Raw genomic sequence first — 16,239 nt, 5'->3', positions numbered from 1 at the left:
ACTATCAGTAAGCTTGTATTGGAAATGTTATTAGCAAAATATAGACAAGTGGATAATTTCTGCCAGGTAATTGAAGCAGTTAACCTAAGAGATATAGGAAAGACTCATCCATAAACCTCACCATCTAAACAACAAACTTTTGTTAATACACGTAAGCACTATTTTAACTATATCAGTACTGTAAGCAGCCACTTACTGCCAGTCAGTAAATTTCATGACTGCTTTGTGGGTGATTCAACTGACATTGCGATCGAATTATGGCTCCCTAAAAATCAATGACAAATGACGTATTTTATAAATTATTACTTTTTTTAAAAAGAATATCAGGTTTTATGTTTAATTTTTATATTTTGAGAGCCTTACTTGATTGGTGACTGGGGGTAAGATAACTCCCACTCTAATTTGTCCCTGATGTATTCTGCATCTCTAGGTTATTTAATTTCTTTTCTCTGAAAAACAGAACTACCCTACTTTCCTACTCAAAAATAATGTCAGCTTTTACAGATATGGACCAAGTACTCTGATAGTGAAGTAAAAACTATTGTGTCTTCTAGTGAAGTAAAAAATATTGTATCTTCCAGATAAACACTGGTGGGGAAGAGGGGAAGAGAGGAATGAATAAACTCCTGAGAATAAGCCTATTGATGCAATCTGTGTCTACTACTAATGCAAGCTGCTGCAAAGCCAGTTTGCACTGTTTACCTTACAAAGCCAAGTCATACAGAAAGGACACATTTCTTAAAATACTGATAAAAACATTAATTTGGCCTATAGTATTTGCTAAACCAAATACTTCTCCTGAAAAAAAATAGCTCTCATGTCAGTTCACTGATTATTAGCTGCACTGAAGTAATCAGAATGTCATTACCAGCTCTCTAGGACTGCATTTACGAATTCTGAGACTTTACCTGGTTGTTGTTGGTTTTCAGTAAAGATTGGGCTGGTTCATGATGTCGTGGTGAGGAAGCTGAACTGCTGTCACTGTCACTGCCATCACTCAGACTTACCCTATGGAAAAACAGTCAAGAGATAACAACACCTCCAGGCAAAGGGATGTTAACAGGGGAGAAACAAACTTGCACTTTGAGGTAAGATGCTAAGAATGACCCATCACTAAGCAAGCCATCATTAATCAAGGCCATGTGGAAGAGAGGCCTCTGAGCAGAGTCACACTCTGGAAGCAGCTCTGCACAGCATGGAGAAAGAGGCTGTCTGCCTGGACTTGGCTAAGATGACATGTCTGCTTAACAGAAGCTAACATTACAGAAATGGTTAAATATTTAGAACATTACACTGCTGTTTCCAGTGTTGCTGGAGCGAGTCCGTATCTCGGTTCATAGCAGCATGGAATAAGAAAATGTTTTTTAGAGATATTTTTCTGCTCTTCTGAAAGCTTTCTAAACAGCTGTACTCACCCAGACAAGTGTTTAACTGAACCTTGTTTCTCGTTATAAATAACACTTTTTCCTGGCTAAAATTTAAAAACTTAGTATCTCAGGAGAGGCCACATGAAAAATCTCAGCTAGCTCCTAGTCAGCCTCACCCTTCATTTACTTAGGGATAACAGGAAGTATTTATTTGTTGGAAGAAAAAAAAAAAGTTATTTGGGATAAAAAGAAGATAGGGAAACATTAACCTTAGGGGTTTGTTAAAAAACTGAAACAAAATCTCCACACTTGGAGACAAGTTGAGCCTGACACAATCCTTTACGAAATCACTGACACAAACAAAATCTCAAACTGATAGTTATCTTGGTGGTCTTCTCCTTGATTCCAGCTGCTAATTTGCACCAGAGAAGCAGCCGACATTCATTGTTTGCCTATTACCTTCCCATTTAAGCAGTAGCTGACAGTGGCCTCCCGTGCTGTGCACTCACAGCAAAACCCTCTGGATCGGATAAAGAACCTACTATGAAAAGGTTCTAAGAGAGAGACTATTTCAGGTTTTCCCTTCTGTCTGCACTCTTACACATTACCTACTGCACATAGTGCAGAAATTACTTGAAATTCAAATTTCATTGCTTCTCATCCAATTTAACATACCTAATCTAAAACTGGTTTCAGGAGACATCCAGAAAATGAGATACTATGTAGAGAATAGCTCATTTGGCAATTGAAGGACTTAATTTTATCTCATTTATGCCAGAGAATAATTATGACTACTCCTCTGAAGTCACAATGTCATGAAATCAAGGAAAGCCAAATGAGTGAGGCTCATCATAACTATACAGATTAGTCAGATATAGTTTGTACCGGGAATGGCAAATTCCGTTAGTTTTTATAAAGGGGCACTTTTACACGCATATGCTTTAAAAAAGAGAGTTTGAGTTCTCTGCTCATTTGCACTCTTTGAGAACATTTTAGACCTCACCTCATTACTAACAAACAGCTAGTAGCCACCAAGCTACATGCAATCACAAGACACTCACCTGTGACTCCTGCTTCCACCCCGTGTATTTACAGGTCGTTCCAACTCAGAATCATTGTCGTTTTCATCTGCTTCATCTGATTCATCTTCATTATCATCTGAATGCAGATCTTTCATTATAGACCTCAAAGGACCTGAAACAACAAAGACAATAAAATACACAAATGAAGTTCACTTTGCATAGTTCCAGGCACTTCACTCAGTTTTGTAGATGACAGAAAAACTACCCTCCCCACACTGTGGTGGGAGAGCAGAGACTTAAACATTAAAAAATGAAGTAATGTATTGGGCACTATTGCTGCAGGGGCTTATCCATGAATCGTTTACTCATAGGAGCAACCCAGCTTCAACAGACTTGCTAATGACAGTGAAGTGACTCATATGTTCCAGTGTTTACACAATTGGCCCCCTGGACCACAGCTGAGGTAAGTAAAATATTGTCATGCCAGGAGAAATTGAAAATTAATGTATTGTTATTATCAGCATCAAGATAATTTTGCACTGCTGGGTTTTAGCATACTTTGCTTTCTCAAAGGAAGCTACAAAGGTCTACAGGGGCATACTGATTACTAATAGTACATTTGTTAGGTTAATCCATATATTGAGAAGCAGAGTCTAACAAACTCTGACTAACTTGTACTGATCGAGACAGTCTCTGTCTTCTTGATTTTTATATATTTAGCTTTAATTACTCCCTTTATTTCAGGGTCAATTTCAGGTCAAGTAAGCACTTTGCCAATGTTCATATGTAAAAAGTGCATTGATACTAAGCAACACTATCTATTTTTCTGAACTAACAGAAGGTACAAAGTTTGACTTGCTCATAAAACTGCATTAAAATCAGTTTGGGATTTTGGGCTGATTTTACTCAATTTATTTTGCTGTTACAGTTTGACAGTTACAGAAAGAGGAGAGGATTATGTTTATCCTATCTGCAAAATGTGAAACTACAGCTGCTTGAAATAAGAATGTGGGCAAAAGCAGCTTAGAAGAGGGAAGGAAGCAAGACTGATGCCACAGGGCATTTAACTCTGAAGTGCAGCCTAACACCAAGCAGCAAGTAAAAGCAACAGTGATGGCTGCAGGAACATTTACTATTGGGGTTCTGTAATTCCCCTCAGAAACACAAAAGTACTAACGTGAACAAAATGAGCCCCAAAGTGTTCTTCAAATTGACATGAAGCTTGCAACTCTCCATCTGTTAATGGGGAAACATAGTCAAGGAGTGGTGTTCCCTTCATAGGAGGAACAGCTTTATGGATTATTCCAGACCTAGCAAGGCTCAGGTCACAGGCATTATGACTAGTTTTGTGCAAGCCACCTCAAAGGCAGTGTTGAGAATGATTTACCACTAAGGTTGCACTGGACCTTCTCTAAGTTATTGTAGTGTGGGCAGGTTGAGATCAGTGGTTTCTCTTCTCTGTTTTTACACCCTAAGGTTGGCTGGGAAGAAGTACAGATGGTGCTGACAAGGCAAATTCCTGATAGACCGGACACCTGTACAGGCAACAAGCAGCTGTACTGAAGCGCATCTTGCCCACGCAACCACTGCTGATCTGCAGCAGCAGATGACCAATGCTCCATTTTCTGTTCCTACTTGGGTCTCAGGTAGACAACATTAAGCTTTTTGCAAATGGTAACTTGCAGTCTGAATATCTAATCATCTGACCCCTGAAAGAGGGAAAGGACTCCTTCCTGAGCTTTTAATAAGAGCAGTAATAAACATAGTCTCTTTAAAAGGGTAGTGAGAGGGCACTGTCAGCAGCATCAGCACATGGATAAATGAAGAATTTGCCCATTTTCATCTTTTGGAAAATGTCCTTATTAGCTGGCTTGACTGTTGAGGTGGGTGAATGAGACACATAGCATAGGGAGCTAAACTCACTGAGGTAAAGGGCTAGAAAAGAGAATTAAATTATAAATACACAAAGAAGGATTCCATGTTTCAAGTGAGATACAACAGTAGAACACAGGGATATTTCCAAAGGCTAAGCTTAGCCTAGAAAGGCTAGTTTCCTTACACCTTACTGTGAGAAGACACCAGCATACAAAATCAAAGTCCTACTAGAACACGGTTGTCTTTGTCTGCACTGAGAGCAGATGAATCTCACTCAGCTCCATAGGCTAAAGTCAGCTTCTCGGAACACATCTGTCTGCTCTCCACAACATACAGCAGGAAGGAAATGATAGAAAAGACTTGGTGAAGGACAGGTGAAAGGAAAGCATCATCATATTCTTGATGAAAGAGGAGAGGGAAAGGTCAGTTGAAGGAAAGGTAAAATAACCTAATGAAATTTAGTATGACATAAGAATAGCTGATCTTGCATAAAACACCAGCATGTAACTCCACAACATGGCAACTTGTAGCTATGCTGGCAAGACACGCAAAACATCAGTCCTTTATTTTTAAATGGAAGTAGAAAGAAAACTAGCACACATTCCTCATGATCCCTATATAGTCTGCTATCCTAGGCTTAAGCTAACTCATTCTTGCCTATGTTCTTTTTCCAAGTATAGCAGAAGGACATTTTATCCCCTCATACTCCCTTGCTGTGTTCTGGGACAATCAGACAGTCCTGTCTCAAGTTGCCAACCTGTCATTCAGACAAGTTTTCACTTAATGTAGGACCATGTCCGAGACTTTGAACTGGCATTTTGTACCCAGCTAGCTAACTTTTTCAGTAATTTCCCTAACAATCAGCAAAGCATTAAATTTTAGGTCTTTTGTTTCTAGCACTGATAGTGATGTCACTGTTAATCTTAAATGCCTTGCTAACACTTAATTTAAAATTCCATTACAGCCTTTTTAAGGGTTTTGGGAAGTTATCTCCTAAAAGGTCAGAAGAGTTAAGGAGAAACGAGGAGCTGCCCAAGAGCAAGGACTCTTGGTAAGTAAACAGAAATATTAGAGTAAGTCCCAAGGGCAAAAGAACTTGAAAGAATCTTAGGTTAGCCCACTGCTTATGCAAAAGGAGGTGAAAAAAAGTTCATGCTGTGGTTTTCTGACACTTGAGTGAGCACTCGAGTTTGAACACAACAGAAAAAGAGCAATGGCCCTGGCAAGTAACTTCCAGTTAGGGAAAAAAGCATGGGCTCTGACACATACAGTGTGAACATGCCACTATATGCCTGGTGCTCCATTCCTTTGGTACACAAATGCACGGCCTGGACAATGAATGCATTTAGTCAACTGGAACTCCCAGAAAGAAGCAGTAATGACTATTTACTGTGGCAAGAAGAGGAGACTATGTAACACTTGCACTTCAGAGTTGTTCACATCAGAGGAAAATCTCCCATCTATTCTTGAAAAGGTACAACAAACTGAAAAACAGACTGTGGTAGGTCTCGTGTATGACCCAAAGAGGTGAACGGATCCAGTCTGCTCAGAAGAAAATACTGAGTCAACAGGTTTTTGCTCTACATAACAGATCCAGGAATGGATATCTAAGTCTTTTAGCTTGAAATGGACAGTTCACACCACTAATGAGGTTTTCATTAGAGCAAAAAGGGGGTTTCAGTAAGAACGGGTTACGTTTTGCCTTAGGTAAAAATCAAGTGCCTGAAGCCAGTCATCAATCACAGTTCTCTTCAGTTCTCACTTTCTTTCCCCTGGAGTAATGCTGCCAGAACACATTAGAAAATCAGTACCAGTCACCTACAAAGGCAGTAGGACAGATACGCATCACGAGTAGATCTATTTAAAAACAAACTGCCGAAGCACTAATGTATTTCCATAACTTTAAATCGAATCTACGATTGAGGAACACAAAGTAGTTTAACAGATGATGTAGAATGAATCTGAACTTAATTAGAGAAAACCTGTAAATACTTGGCATGTTCTCTGGGAAGAAAATGCATTTCTTTACTGAGTTCCAAATAAACCATAATTATTAGCCAGAAAACAAAAACGCAAACTTAAATTTTAAGTCTAATCATCATCTTCCCCTGACATTTATCTGAAGTAAATATTATGCTCTTCAAACATCCACAAACACATTCTTAGTACTTCCCAAGGGAAACCACAGCAGGGCTTCACACAGGTGCCATGCTACCTGACCCTGCAAAAGGACAATCTGAGGAACAGCAGCTCTTTTGAGTTTAGCATTTGTTAAGTGACTGGCATGTATTTAGTGCTCCAAACAAATACACTTTACACCCTTTTCTCAGATACACATTTTCTCCCCTTTTATTTTGAGCTTACAGCCACATCTCAAACGACCAGAGGAAGTCTCTAAAGCAAAACTGTGGCCAGTGCAGGCTATGAGAGGCAGCAGAAAAGTGGTAATGAGATGTCATCAGTTCTGTTGTTATTGGCCCCTTTATTTCACAGGTTCCTTTCAATTTCTTTTCCTTTGTTGGTACCTTGTTGTCTGCTGTTTTGAGATGGTGTAAAACTGGAACTGGAACTGGAGCTGGAACTGGCAGGACTGGGCTGTTCAGACTTAAAAGAAAAAAAAAAAAAAAAGAAAATAAATAACATTGCAAGAAACATTTTTGCCTAAAATTTTTACTATTTGTCACTGCCTAAGGCATGCATATCAAGAAAAAAAAAACCTACAAAACAAAATAATACTCAAAGATCTTTATTTTGTGTGTCAGTGAGGCAAACATTGTGGAAATTGCTACGCGCTTTGTACACACTACTACATCATGTCTAGTTCTTTACTAAAGCCAATATCCTAACAAGAAGTTTCCACCACCTTGTTTGGAAGGCTATACAACAAGGTTTTTAGAACAGAGTTGTTTAAATCACTTTACATTATTTAACAGAGTTCTAGACATTGTATTTCCTCTATTGTTTCAGATGTATACATTTCTCTCTAAAATTCTATAAAATTACTGAGAAAGTTTTCTGATTCTCCTTGCTTCTACAATATCCCTCGTGGTTAAATTAGAACTAAATTGTTCTCAAAAATAAGAGTAGTAATATCCAGTCACTGTAAAATTCAGTTTTCATGCACACAGGTTTCCTAAGCCTAGCAGTTGCTTTTTCTCCATAAATCAATGTACTGTTGCTTTTCAGAATGAGCAGGCAGCTTTACAGCCTTTTACCGCCCTTTCTCACAGGGAGAGATGCCTATTTGGGCAACAGAATGCTTGAGAAAAACACCCTTAACATCTGCTCTCCTCAAACCAACACCAGCTCCTGTTCTGACATAGTCAAAATACAAACTCTGGACCTGCCTGTACGGGTATATCCAGCTTTTGTATACAGGTGAACCAACGCTGTGCAAGAAAACACAACTCAACCACAACAACCCATTTCTGAGTACCAAGAGAGATTTGTACACAGTCCACTGCAGCAGACCTTTTTGGAAGACACTGCTCCAAAAATCAAGTAATTCTAAAAAAACATTTTTGTTTATTTTGTTTTTGGTTGGTTTTTGTTTTGGTTGGTTTTTGTTTTTACTGACAACTGCAAAACCATACAGGATTGTAACTTAATTATGATCATGTGAAGCAGACTGCACTGATGAAGAGCAACAGTCAATGCAAACTTTAAAGACATCACCCTTCAGGGAAACTAATTTCAGGCTTCAGGTTTCAGGTTACTCTTAAACATCTGGTTTATCTGTCACTTTCTGCTTTTTTGCAGCAAAATTACTAGCTGACAACTGGTTTCCAGATTTCCATTGACTGTATTTTTCCTTTATTAATTTCAACATGAACATTAACTTATGCAAAATCCACTCCTTAAAAAAAGTAAAAAAACATCAAAAGACTATCATATTCAGTTTAAAATACCTGAAGACGTGCTAAAACTGCAGGAAAAAAAATCTAAGAGGTGTGGTCACTATCGAAACTTCACTACTTTCTTTTTGAACCAGTTTACTGGAAATAAAGAGAGGGAAAAGGCCTGGTTTCACATTATAAGGCATGCAAAGACCAGTGAAATTCCTCCGTGTCAAAATTCTCTCCCAGCATTAACTGAGACAGGATCACAAAGAAGGAATGGATATGAATAAATATTAAGTTGTTGTAATACCTTCCTGGTAAAAGTTTTTCTCTCCTTTAGAAAGATCACTTTGAGCAGCCAGACCACAGAAAGTCCCAGTGAAACAAATCATCACCCATACTCTTTAAAAAGGGTTCTTAATGCCTCTTGAAACAATTTACATTATTTCTTTAAACGGCCCTGTCTGAAAATTTATTCCAAGAAATACAGATTAACATAAATGGTAAAACTGTTAATGAAACTGAAATTAAACCTAACTTTTTTGACTTTGAGAAATCTGGGTAATGCATCTAAAGGGAACAGCTGCTTTTAAGATGAGAATGAACATTATTAAAATACTTGCCGTTTTAGAAGGAACTAAAAATATGCCTTCCATATATGAATATGGATTAGTGCCAACAGCACTGATGCTTCTAGTTACCATCTTTTGTCACTTAAGCAATGCTTTTTGACAGTTTTACAGGCTGTTATCCCAAGGGCTTTGGTATTTATGGCTTTATTCACTTGGGCTTTCTCCTTTTATCCACTGGTTACTAATCAAACAGATTTTTTTTCCTTTTTTATGGGTCTGAAATTAGCTAAAGGGTGTCCTTCAACAATAAAAGCTTAAGACAGTATCAGCAAAGAGCCTCTCTCATATGGCCTTTCCTGTTTTACTAGTTTTCTCTTCCTGCAGACAAGCTAATGAGAGTTCAGGCTCAAACTGTTCATTAGTGCAAGGACCCAATATGATTTATTGCATTCTTAGACAGTCTATTTCGGTTTAGTGCTCTCACACCAATGCACAGGAGACATTTGCTTCTTTATTAGGCCTGGTTGAGGGATTCAGTGCTTTGAAACATCCGCAAGAAAAGGGACTTTTCTTTGGCTCAATTTTTTCCTGAAGAGGCACCTTTTTCACCAGCTCTAAATCATTCGGCTCTGTCATTTCCAAACTCCTGTCTGTTTTTACAAGTAGTACAACAATTTACTCCAGAGTGCTACCAGTTTTCAGGGAAACTCATCTGTTCATGACACAGGATATAATAGAGATGTTTCTATAGTATTTCTTTGTTATCTGGATTCATATAACTTCTCCTAAAAATAAACCCCATCGTTTCAAGCTCTTTATTTACATTAAAAAATATAAAACATCTGTATGTGGGTGACAATAGCTTTTCTTGCCTTCCCCTGAATCATTAAGGGAAGCTTATATTTTGTTTCCTGAAATCAAGTGCTGTAGTAATATTCCATTTCATATCAGCCAGTCTACATAGTTCCTATTTTTACACAAATCTAAAGATTTGTGTTTCCCTGTGCCATATGTACTGAAAAAGTCTATCCACTTAAAACTGCTTATAGCTGAGTATTACTTCCATTTCCACTTTGTCTGAAGTTAGCTTCTCAGGGAGGAGCAACATGCTCCCCCTAGGACAAGCCTTTTTCTCTTAACAGGATTCCTGTACTTAAAAATTCTACTGCCTCTTAAGCACCTTGTCACTAACCACTGACTGTTTTTAGCAAAACTAATCCAACTCATGTGTAATCCAAAGGACGGAACAACTCATCCACCAAGTGTCCAATTTTGTTGCTGCCAATGGGAGACACTATTTGAGTGTCCGTGATACCATAATCCTGAACTGAGCTGCTTGCACCCTGCACAAATTCTGTACCACCACATCTTCACCAACCAACCTCCAAGGCAGGGTAAAACTGTTCCTTTTTAAGCATTCACAAAAGTTAGCTTGCAGATTGCAAGCTCACACAGGGAAGATGGAAGAAGAGGGGTATGGAGTGGGAAGTGGAACGAATTATTTTCTTATAGAAATGGAAATATTTATTCATAACTATGACATTTCAGGCACTAAACAATTTAGAGAAGTAATTTAAGATTAAAGAGGTGTAAAATTTAGACAGAAAATGTCAGATTATTGATTTTTGAGAGGAAGCAGAGACAGTAATTTGGCAGAGAATATAACCTAAGGTATTGATCCAATTAGCTGCCTTAATTATTTATAGTTATTTCAAATAAAAATTCCTTATCACTGATGGAGATGGGGTTATTTGTTAATTAAGTCGACTCTGTACCTGTCACCTGAGCAAGTCCATGAGCCCTGATGGGATGCACCCATGAGTGCTGAGGGAGCTGGCAGGTAATTATCTTAATCTTTGATTGATCATGGTGACTGGGAGAAGTCCCCAAACATTAGAGGAAAGCAAATGTCACTCCTGTCTTCAAGAAGAGCAGGAAGAAGGGTCCTGGGTACTATAGGCTGGTCAGCCTCACCTCAATCCCTGGGAAGGTGATGAAGCAGCTAACCATAGAAACCATTTTCAGGCACTTAAGAATGAGAAAATCATCAGGAGTAGTCAAGTAGTCAGCATGGCTTCACCAAGAGTAAGTCACATCTGAGCAACCCGATATCAACTTCTGTGATGAAATGACTGGCCTGATAGATGAGGAGAGAGCAGTGGATATTGTCTACCTGGACTTCAGTAAGGTCTTTGACACTGTTTCTCTTAAGATCCTCAAAGACAAGCTGTTGATGTATGGGCTAGATGAACAGATAGTGATGTAGACTGAAAACTGGCTGAGTAGTCAGGCCCAGAGGGTGGTCAGTGGTGCAAAGTCTATTTGGAGGCCAGGAGCTAGCAGTATACCCCAGGGGTCAATACTGGGTCCAGTCCTGTTTAACATCTTCATCTGGTTGATGGGGCGGAATGTGCTCTCAGCAAGTTTGCTGATTACACAAAACTGGAGGAGTGGCTGATATGCCAAAGTGTCGTTCTGCCACACAGAGACACCTTGACAGGCTGGTGGAACAGGCCAACAGGAACACCATGAAGTTCAACATGAAGTGTGAAGTCCTGTACCCGGGGAAGAACAGTCCCATGCACCAACATATTCTGGAGGCTATCCAGCTGGAAAGCAGCTTGGTAAAAAAGGACCTGGGGGTCCTTGTGTATCTTATTAATGTATATAAACATCTGAAGGGAGTGTGCAAAGAGGATAGAGCCAGGGTCTTTTCAGTGGGGCCCAGTGACAGGTCCAGAAGCAATGGGCTCAAACTGCAACAAAGAAGGTTCCATCTGAACATCAGGATACACTTTTGTACTGTGAGGGTGATCAAGCACTAGCACAGGTTGCCTATGGAGTTTGTGGAGTCTCCCTCCTTAGAGATATTAAAAACCAGTCTAGACGAGGTCCTAGGCAACCAGCTTCAAATGGCCCTAGTTAAGCAGGGGAATTGAACCAGACGACCATTGGAGATCCCTTCCAACCTCAACCAGTCTGTGATTCTGTGAATCCGAAAGACATCTTTCATTTAATAATTAGTATCCAGAAAACACCTTAAGCCAAACGTTGCAACTGTTTCATGTCAACAATTGCACTGGATGAAGCAGGATTTGCATTTCTTTAGAGAGCATCCTACTGAAACATGTATCTAGTTTTGAAAGAAAATCCTTTTCCTTCTATATTTATATACATATTTTGTCTTAGCTTTATACATAAAAAATAAATTTGAGACACTGCTAACATAAAAATTCAGAAATACTCAAGCTAGCATAAGACCGAGAAGATGCATGCACAGGAGACTGAGCTAAAATGTGGATAAAAACTTCTTTTGCAGTACACTGCACAATACAGTTGAAAGGTGAAACTAGTAAAAGCTGTTGCCTGTAGAAATAGTTTTGAAGAAATCTTATTTGTAAGAGTGGAAGATACACATAAAGGAGGCACAAGAGAGAGGATTATGTTTTCTCATGTAGAGCAGCTGAATACTACAGCTTCCATGGATTTCATGCCTACAAGATAATGAATAAACAAAAGGTAAAATAAACTAAAAATATGTATGGTCATAGGAGTATGAGCATGGTCCTTAACAAACTAAAAGAGGCAGAGTACAAACTGATGGAAGTTCTTGTTGGATAATCCCAAGCAGAAAGGACAAAAAAATCTGTTCTGGATATGTAGGTAATGCTGGCAAATCCAGGGTTGTGTAGTCTCGGGCTTTTCAAAATTGGCTCTAAAGACCATGTTAACTGGACCACATTTCCCCAGAAGTGTGTGAAAATACATCAGTATTTGTGAACAATTAATATAGTATGAACAGCACAATGTGGGAAGTTAATAGCTGTATATTCTATTCAAAGTCTGAATTATGGGAGGAAAAAAAAAAACAAACCACAAAAATGAGGCCCACTGATGGAAGATGAAGACCCTCTAAATAAGCCACTTGTTTTAAGAATATTGCTTATCTTGTAAGGTCAATGGCATGAAAGCCCTGTGATGAGAGAATGGTGACTGTCCCTCTGTACTCACTCTGTAAGTGTGGAAAGGCCAAATTAAGCTGACAAACAATATTCAGATACTGATCTTCTGGGAGTTTACAATTTTTAAACTTTCCTTTTGAGAACCTTCACATATTCTATATGCAAAGCTCTCATAAGCCAGCAAAGGAGAAAAATGTGTTTTAGAAAGAAAGTCTAACTCTCAATTTTAGTACTAGATACAAACTGGAAAAATTCAGCTTCGGTATTAAAGCCAGCGTGAGTTTTGTTCAGCTAAATTTTCTGCTCTACTGGGACTAATAGCAATGGTAGAAGGTAGGTGGTAGCTGTTCTGGCCAGCCCTGACAGCTGCTGTATCAGAAGCCAACACTTCCTAATTCTCTTCTCTTGCCCTGTTTTCTCTCCTCTGCCATACTTTACATATCAGCACCGAGAAGGGCAGATGTTGATGCAGTCCCAGTTCACTGTTTGGGAAACTGAACAGACAGTTTGCTGTCACTTTTTGTGCTAAGAAGGCTGTCCACCTACATTCACCCAGATCTGAGGTTCTGATGTGAGAAATTCATGCACTCCTAATCACAAAGAAGCAGCTCAGAATAATCTCACTACATGTAAAACTTCTTTTTTGGATGTCATTCTGCACTACAGTACATTTCCACACCCTTAGAGATCTGGTCTTCTCAGCAAGTATTCACAGACTTTGCAAATTCACCGTTCCTCTCCCTTCTTATGTATCTCAAACTCTGTAGAGTGTTCCCAGCATTACCCTACACTAAACTTTTACTATGCAGAAATCTTGTCAAGGTCATACACATCAAGTAAATACAGACCTAAATATATGAAAAATGACAGCTTTTCTTCTGAAGTGATGCTGCAAAGTCCCTGTGCACTGTCTTTGCTATTGTAGACTATAGGCTCCTGAACCCATGTCCCAAAAAATAAAATGTCCAAAATTTCACCATAGACTATAGATTATGTGAAAATCTCAGCTTTCATTTCTGTACATCCTAGTTTCAGTGAAAAGCTGTAGAGAGAGAAATATAAAAAGCTATGTTTTACCCTAAACCAAAATAAAGCCCCTCAAACTATTTTTCAAAATTTCATAATTTTTGGCCAATGATTCTTAGATGTCATGGTTGGCAACAGTATGCTCTACAGACATTTTTCTCTATAGGTATTTCTGAGGCATCTGTCAGTATGGTTCCTAAGCACTTGCTCTATGATAATATTATCATGTATTTGTCTAGTAGTTTTCACAAAAGATCATGCATATTATAAACACAGAGATCTATAGAATGCTGATTCTCAGAAAAAAAAAATACAGATTTGCTGTCTTCTTACTGGTACTTTACCATTTATGGATGACACATCTGTATGCTGTAACTTTTTCTACTCATGTACTGTTACTAATTCCTACAAAGAATAATATTTAAATCTCCTTGTCCCTGCTTTGGAGACTAGGTTTTTGATAGTGTGATCTCAAGCTTTACATTAGTAGAAAGAGTTTTGCAACTGTTTCATAAGGTGTAGTAAGTTACTAAGACAAAATAAAGACAATTTCCTTAAAAAATAAGGATCTAATACTTGTCTATATTTACATTTCACTCAAACTGTTATAATGTAATGTAATATATTTGTAATGTAATTGGTACAGGTAAGTGAAGTTATTAAAAATATCAGCAAATTATTATTATTAAAAGTATTGGCTAAATTAAGATCTCATGTACTACAACCCTGAACAGTCCTGAGTTTTACAGGGGTCAAAGGATCAAAAAGGGTGCACATGGCACAAATAAATCAAGTTGAACCATCACACCTACAGACTGTTTTCTTTAGCTAACAAAATTTTATCTACTCCTAATGGGCAAATTTAGGTCACCAAGAACACCAAGAGTGGCTTTTTCTTTTTGTTGTCCAGAATATTCAGACCATGGTTCTTTTCTTGATATTCCTGCCCACTCATGGTATTTTACTCTCCTTGTGGAAGATGCAACACAATCAGCACTGTCTTGAAACCACATCCTTTCATCTATAGAATAAAGTTACAGTGTAATAACTAAACTGCATTAAAACAGCATGGGCAATGGTAAAAGATTATTCATGCAGTGAAAGAAATTATATTTCTCACAGCATACATCTACTCTTTTCTTGTCATGGTTTAAACCATAATATTTTTGCAGCAGATAATTTGAATCATTAAAAACACACAGGTTTGACTCATATGTAATCTCCTCCCACTACTTAGATAATACCTAAAATGACCTCACACAAAGTAGCAAAGTTATTTGATTGACTTCTGTCCTGATTGCAACTGCTCACCAACAATGATACTAAAATGCATAAATTTTATAATGGCTTTCTGATGGGGGTAATAAACGTTGAGGCCACCAATCCAGTCACTGCTGTCCCTGGATATCCATTATCCCTGGACACGTAAGTAATCTCTTGCTTGGGCACCAGTAGAGCTGCCTGTTAACGTCATCTACCAAACACAGCTGTGCTGGTGCTGGGATATACTGAGTCACCTTTAAACATTCTCCTCTGATGTTACTCTGAAGTCATGGTACAAATTTTGCGGATATTTAACAGTTACAGACAAGTGCAAATCGCTCCATTTATCCTTCTAACTGCTGTCTGGAGCATTCCTCATGGAGGTTCAGACACCCAGGACAAGAACAAGTAACATGTCTCAACATAATCTAAGACCCCCTATGTACAATGTCCTAGAATCAGGCAGTTCTGTCTTGCTGTGCTGCACATATGTGCAAGGACTATTCTTTTCAATGTGGTATTAGCAGATTTCTTGGTCCCTTCATAGCCACACAGTCTTATAACAAAATGTCTGATCACCAAACCTATATGCACCTTTTTGTTTTCAGCCCCAAATGGAAATGCATGGCATGAGATACTGCTGCTTGGAGAGGAATATTAGAAACCCCACTAACGTGCTGAAGGGCAGAGGAAGCGCAAACTGCACATTTCATCTGGGCACAGAAGATTTTTTCAAGGGAAGATGCAAGACTGCTTAGAGACTTTTAATAGAAAATGTTGGGGTTTATAGGAATTACTAGCAACACAGCTGAATGTTTTACTCAACATCTTTTTCTAACAAAAACATCAGCTGTACTGAAGTATTGACTAAGCCAAGTAAGACAGAACTACTGAATGATGACACAGTGAGTTAAAACAAATTCACATGAACACTTCTTAAAGTGAATGACAGTTTTACTATTGCTGTTACGGTGACGTAGGACCACTTCAGCAAACACCCAAATTATTGTTAAAGTTAGTTGGAGGCATGAGACTTTCTCTAAACAGTAACTGCTGCCTGGTATGCCTTGATTTTGCAATGAATGAGTGGACGCTTGCTGTGAGGGAACAGGCAACCACACAGAGAGCAAGAAGGAGCACCACTGGATTACATCTGCTTTCACTTATTCCCTGTACCAGGCTTACATGCACATTTCAATACTGGAAGAACAGTGACACACAGGTAGCATCACCCTTGAGTTTGGAGTAGGCACATGATGTTCATCCAGAGAACCTCTTGCCCATTCCAAAAGGGCCCCCCAGCATCCCCCCCC

General features: G+C 38.6%; 1 protein-coding gene across 3 annotated transcripts in view; it reads right to left on the bottom strand.

Annotated features, from left to right (window-relative positions):
• MLLT3 (MLLT3, super elongation complex subunit) overlaps positions 1–16,239 on the bottom strand; it is a 121,268-nt gene that overhangs the window by 13,509 nt on the left and 91,520 nt on the right. For all 3 annotated transcript variants that reach the window (XM_026866425.1, XM_026866424.1, XM_026866423.1), the window contains 3 exons: positions 6,790–6,868; positions 2,429–2,561; positions 909–1,008 (listed from right to left, as the gene is read on the bottom strand). In XM_026866425.1, the coding sequence (XP_026722226.1) occupies positions 909–1,008; positions 2,429–2,561; positions 6,790–6,868 (312 nt within the window). The remainder of the gene's footprint in view (positions 1–908; positions 1,009–2,428; positions 2,562–6,789; positions 6,869–16,239) is intronic.

The sequence above is a fragment of the Athene cunicularia genome (assembly GCF_003259725.1).
Source record: "Athene cunicularia isolate RWA chromosome Z unlocalized genomic scaffold, athCun1 chrZ_part2, whole genome shotgun sequence".
NCBI lineage: Eukaryota > Metazoa > Chordata > Aves > Strigiformes > Strigidae > Athene > Athene cunicularia.
The sequence above is the reverse complement of the archived record's forward strand: the minus strand, read 5'-3'. Positions and strand labels throughout refer to the sequence as shown.